At 38.2% G+C, this 6,000-nt stretch overlaps 1 protein-coding gene across 2 annotated transcripts in view; it reads left to right on the forward strand.

Annotated features, from left to right (window-relative positions):
* OSBPL9 (oxysterol binding protein-like 9) overlaps positions 1-6,000 on the forward strand; it is a 56,434-nt gene that overhangs the window by 42,936 nt on the left and 7,498 nt on the right. For both annotated transcript variants that reach the window (XM_009318722.1, XM_009318723.1), the window contains 5 exons: positions 708-801; positions 1,357-1,458; positions 4,324-4,483; positions 5,202-5,314; positions 5,607-5,725. In XM_009318722.1, coding sequence (XP_009316997.1) covers positions 708-801; positions 1,357-1,458; positions 4,324-4,483; positions 5,202-5,314; positions 5,607-5,725 — 588 coding nt within the window. The remainder of the gene's footprint in view (positions 1-707; positions 802-1,356; positions 1,459-4,323; positions 4,484-5,201; positions 5,315-5,606; positions 5,726-6,000) is intronic.

Here is a 6,000-nt window from a genome sequence, read left to right on the forward strand (position 1 = left end):
GCAAGGCAAAATCGTGCTAGTTTGGATTAAAAGACATTGCAATTTAGATTTCCAAGAGGCTTGTTGTATAAAAGCCAAGAACATACACTGAAGTCAGTGACTTTTGTGAGTGTTGAGTTGAATTGGTGCTTCACTTTCAAAGTGCCCATGTTCATAAGTAGATTGAAATGTCCTCTACTGGAGATGCACTGAAAACTGTCAGCTTGCATTGAAAAGAGTTTTGGCAACAAAGCCACGTCATGGCTGTAAGCATGCTGATGATTCTTGTTTTAATTTATGAGTTGATTTACTATGGTCTGGACAAATTAATTTTTGAAAAAAAAAAAGGTTTTAAAAAATACAGATTACCTATCCTAATTTTTGCCAGATAATTTACGTCTAACTTCCCACTCTTTGCATGCAATATTTATTAACTAACATTGGAAGGAATACTGGAAGCTAGAACTTGAAATAAGAATTCTTTATAGGACAATTCAAATCTGTAGCAAATTCAGTTTAGTGTAAAATCTCTGTAAAGAATTAAAGTATTACCACTTTGAAAGTATTTCTCATGTCTTCAACTGTCAATTTGTGTTTTACTTTCTCTCTCAGGAATTTGCTATCTTGCATTTGGGCATTTCTTGTGCTCACAATGTTCTTGCTATCAATGCTTTATTATAATTTTTTTTTAATTGAGAAAAAATGTGCTTTTCTTTCTTTTGTCTCAGAGCACTATAAACCCGGTTGACGCAGTATATCAGCCCAGTCCTTTGGAACAGCCAGTGATCAGCACAATGCCTTCCCAAGCGGTTATACCTCCAGGTAGGGTGTACAGAAAGAACTTCAGTAGGAATATTCATGAGCAAAGCAGGATGCAACTGCAATCTAGATAGAGGGGCTGCATAATGGTGGATAGCTTCTGTGTCACATATGCAATACAGGTGCACGCTGCACTTAGTGGTGCACACTCACTACAGTGGTGCAAAAGAAGGGAAAGGAGTGGGAGGCATGGAGCTTCCTCAGCCATCAGGCAAATCTGCCACTAGTTCTGTGAATAAGCTGATATATTTTACTTGCTCTAAGTTACTAGCTTGCATTTCTAATATACTTTCTTAAAATAAATGAAACTATAATTTTCAGAAGAGACAGATGCTTTCTAGCTAAATAACTGCAATGTTTTAAAATGCCATCTTTGCTTAGTAATAAAGAGCTAGATAACAGTGGCGGAAACATGTTTTTCTGTCTGAATGGCTTCTATAGAAAAGGATTTCATTTTTGAAGGTGAGGTGAAATAATGTGGAATCTCCTTCCCAACAAAAGTATAATTCTCATATTTAAATGTGAATTTTGGGTTTAACATAACAAAATATCCCCTAGAACCTGCTCAGTTGTGCAAGTCAGAGCAGCGACCCTCATCTTTGCCAGTGGGACCTGTAGTAGCATCGCTTGGAAATCAGACTCCAACACCAAATAGTACAGGTACAGTTCTATGTAACTGTCTTATTAAAGTACAAGAAACAAAACTTGAATATATATTGTCTGTAACCTAATGTAATTAGCTATTAAAACAACATTGTATTAGCCTACATCTTGCTTTTAATCAACACATATTTCAGTGTTGTGTTAAAATCAATTATTCTCCTCTTTCTTCCACCCATGTATACATAATACATAGGAGTATTACCAGCTTGCTTTCTTGTCTCCATCATTGCAATCTTGCAGTAATTGGCACAAGAACTTTGCAGTTAATACATCGTGTGTGGCCTTTGGGTTCTTTAATTCGTTGATTCCGTCCTCTCCCCCTTAAATAATAGCATTTATTGGGCTTTTTAAAACTACAATAGATGCTTCGAAGCAAAAGTTGCTATAATATATATGAAGTTGCTATAATTATCTGTTTACAATTCCCATAATACTGTTAAGGTTTTTTTTTTTAAACCATAGCTACATACTTAACATATTTTTTAATTATCTGTCTACATTGACTGTTACTTCCTGATCAGTTGTATTGATTATATTGTCCAATCATGCTAAAACTCTCTCAGTTCCCTCCCAAGTTTTTTTTCTAAGCTTGTGTGTAAATGATTTGTTGTTACTTTATCATTACCCTTCCTCCCCCGAACACTAATCCTTCCCCCCCCCGAACACTAATCCATGTGTTAAATAGTATTTGCCCCAATCTGAAAAATGAAGGATACAACTGCTGGCTTTTTCTCCTGCCAGAAAGTTCCTTTTTTTTTTAAGTCTTACTCTATGCATCTCATCTTCTAGTTAGTTTCTGATGATTGTTGTTTGTGTAAATACCTTAGCTTGCTTAATAACCTCTGTTGTGACTTAGGCTTCCACAAAACGTCTATGTCAGTATTAACCTGGTTTGTCTTTATTGCTATGACTCTCTTGAAAAACAGTGAGTTAGTGGTGAGACTGGATTAATGTAATCCAATTTAGAAACTGTATTCATTAGATTTTGTGACAAATATATTTGTAGCTAAATTGGAAAAAGATGTTTGGGTAAGTAGAATACAAGTTGAGTGAAAACTGCCAGGCCCAAGGCTTGCACCCAGTTGCATGAGGTTCAAATGGCAACCAAGTGACTACTGGTGTTTCTCAGGGGTTGATACCGAGTCCAGTACTGCTTAACATCTCAGATAACCTAGACATGGACCTTGCCAAACTGGGGAGAACAATGGATAGGACAGGGCTGCCATTCAGAGGGGCTGTGAATGGCTGGGGAAGTGGACTGACAGAAACCTCAGCAAGTTTGATGAAGGCGAATGCAAAGTCCTCCACCTACCTACGATGGGCATAGCCCTCAGCCTGCCCTGTTGCATGGGGTTATCTGCAGCTTGGCAGAAGAGGAGCCAGGAGTCCTGGTGAGCAACAAGTGGAACATGAGTCAGCAGTGTGCCCTTGTGGTGCTGAAGGTTTTGCTGTATACCAGGTTGGATTAGTGAGTGTGTAAAGTGCAGATTAAGAGAAGTGATTGTTCCTTTCTACTTGGGATCTGTGAGACCACATCTTGAGTAGCATGTATAGTTTTGGGTTCCACAGTACAAAGACATGGAGCAGCAAGTTTAGGAAGCTGAGGCCCATGATGTTCTTAGAGGCTGACAGAACGGGGTTGTTCAGCCTTAGAAAGATCAAGCTGAAGAGGTATGTTACTGCTGTCTTCTGTCAGCTGTTGGGAGGGTATAAAGAAGATAAACTGGGCTCCTCTTGGAGATGCACAGCAAAAGGATGAGGCAATCAACACAAGTTGTAAGAAAGGAAATTCCAAGTAGGTATTAGAAAATGTTTTGGTTTTATAATGAGGTGGTTCAAACTTTGGAATAGGTTCCTGTCCTGGTTTCGGCAGGAATAGAGTTAATTTTCTTCCTAGTAGCTGGTACAGTGCTGTGTTTTGGATTTAGGATGGGAACAAAGTTGATAACGCACCGATGTTTTAGTTGTTGCTGGGTAATGCTTACACTAGTCAAGGACGTTTTAGCTTCCCATGCTCTACTGACTGAGACGGCTGCAGGCGCATGAGAAGCTGGGAGGGGGCACAGCCAAACTGGCCAAAGAAACATTCCATACCATGTGATGTCATGCTCAGTACATAAACTGGGGAAAGCTGGCCAGGGGGGCTGCTGCTTGGGGACTGGCTGGGCATCGGTTGGCGGGTGGTGAGCAATTGCACTGTGCATCACTTACTTTGTGCATTATTATTATTGTTATTTTATTTCAATTATTAAACTGTTTTTATCTCAACCCATGAGTTTTTCTCACTTCTACTCTTCCAATTCTCTCCCCCATCCCACCGGGGGCTGGGGTGGGGGGGAAGGAGTGAGCGAGCAGCTGTGTGGTACTCAGTTGCCGACTGAGCTTAAACCACAACAGTACTCCAGAAAGATTATGGAATCTTCATCTTGAGAGATATTTAAAACCTGACTAGATGTGATCTTGAACAAACTGGTCTAATTTTGAAGTTGTCTGGGCCTTGAATGGGGAGTATACCAGATGACTTCCAAAGATCATTTCCAACATAAGTCATGCTATGAATCTATACAAGTTTTCAGTATTGTTGTTTTGCCTTTAATCAACAACTTCGGGGGAAAAACGTGTCCTTATACTTTACGATTGTTCTGTGTTCTTGATTTTTTCCTTGTGATCTTTCTTTTGTTATCTGTTAAATGAAACTCTGTATGAACCTGACTAATTATTGCTTCTAATTTTGTAAGATATACCTTCTGAGTTCGCATTAGTCTTTATTGATTTGAACAATCCTACTTATAAGTTAGAACCGGTGGATTTTGAAATAATTTGTTTGTTTCTATTAAGTCTGTAACTTTTGATACTCCATAGGAAGTGGGCCATCAGCACCTAGCAGCAGTCTCACCTCACCAAGCCATGTCAACCTGTCTCCAAATACAGTCCCAGATTTTTCTTACTCAAGCAGTGAGGATGAGTTCTATGATGCTGATGAATTCTATCAGAGCAGTTCTTCCCCAAAGCGATGTATGGAGTAAGTAGCTGAAAGTATGCAGTGCTTGCTGAATACAATTTTTATCTACAAGGGCATGTCTTGTCTGTTTGTAGAAGTTAGTTAAGCTAAATAAGCGAATAAGCCACATTGGCTTTAAAAAAAAAAAAAAAAAAAAGGCGGGGGAGGCAAATAAGCCACTCTGTGTAACAGAGTAAGATTACCCCCTTCCCCAGCACAGTCGTCTGTGAGGGGTGCAGTTTCCTCCTCTGCTCCTTCCCATTCCATCAGGTATAGGTATATATATATATATATAACTCTAACATAAACCAAATTTGGGAAGCCACCAGCTCAAGATATAATCTGAGACCATGGCGTATTTCACATGCATTTGTTGCAGCCTCTGGTAAATAGCCAATTTCCTCTCACATTTTCTAAAAGAAATTTTTGAAGTTGACTGCCTTTCCCCAAAATCTCTATTTACTCTTCTTTTTTTTTTATGAATCGGAAAATTACTTTTAAGAGATGCTACACATCTCAAAGAGGAATTAGTCAGCTGTTTATGCCTTCAGCTGTTATTATCTTAGAATGCAGGCTTTCCCATTCGTTCTGCTACAGTCCATTTTAAGTTTTCTGTTAATTAGTGTGCAGCACAATGTTAATGTCTATCAGTAAACTCCTTGTCTATGTATATCAAATTATAATAATTTGGTCTGAATGAGTTCATTGTGAATTGTGAGAATTTATTACTCTTTTTCAGTTCTTCAGGGTCTGCTGCAGTCCTGACTCGGAGCAGCACAGGAAGTAGTCTGAAACGTCCGGATACCACAGAGTCCCTCAATTCTTCCATGTCTAATGGGACAAATGATGCTGGTAAGTGAACTGCATGAACTTTCAGTAAGGAGCTCTTGATTGTTAATCTGCATGTATACTGTGTCAATACATGTATGATCATATATATGTATATATATATAAAAAAAAACCAAGGTACTTACGGAAAATGGTTTATCTACTGTTTCTTTGTTAGTGGAAGATTGTTGAATTGTAGGATTTAAAAACCTTAGTTTTATAAATAAGACCTTTTTGACAGCTAATATATATGCTAATTAAATACAGTCTGTCTTTGAAGGTTTAGAGAAAAACAAAAGCAATTTGGTCTTTCTAGATCTCTTCGATCCTCCTGATGATCGAGATGATGATGGGGAAGGAGAATCAGTGGAAGAACATAAGAGTGTTATTATGCATCTATTGTCACAAGTTAGATTAGGAATGGATCTAACAAAGGTAAACTTGCTGATTGCTCACGGGGAAGGGAGGGAGAGTAAACCCTGAATTCTGTGTAAATCAGTTCACTGTTAAAGTAATAATTTAACTGTATATTTGTTCTAAGAGCTAGTTAAGCTATAATCTCTTTAATATGTTTTTTTTTAAAATTGGAATTGTTACTGGCAGGGGAAAAATGAATGCAGAATAAATATATTCAACTGCTAAAATCTGTTTGGGAAAATAGTTTGCTATGGAAAGTAGCTGTTTGTTCTCTTTGAACCTCATCCTTGGAG

This window comes from Pygoscelis adeliae, unplaced genomic scaffold (genome assembly GCF_000699105.1).
Source record: "Pygoscelis adeliae isolate BGI_AS28 unplaced genomic scaffold, ASM69910v1 Scaffold82, whole genome shotgun sequence".
NCBI classification, from domain to species: domain Eukaryota; kingdom Metazoa; phylum Chordata; class Aves; order Sphenisciformes; family Spheniscidae; genus Pygoscelis; species Pygoscelis adeliae.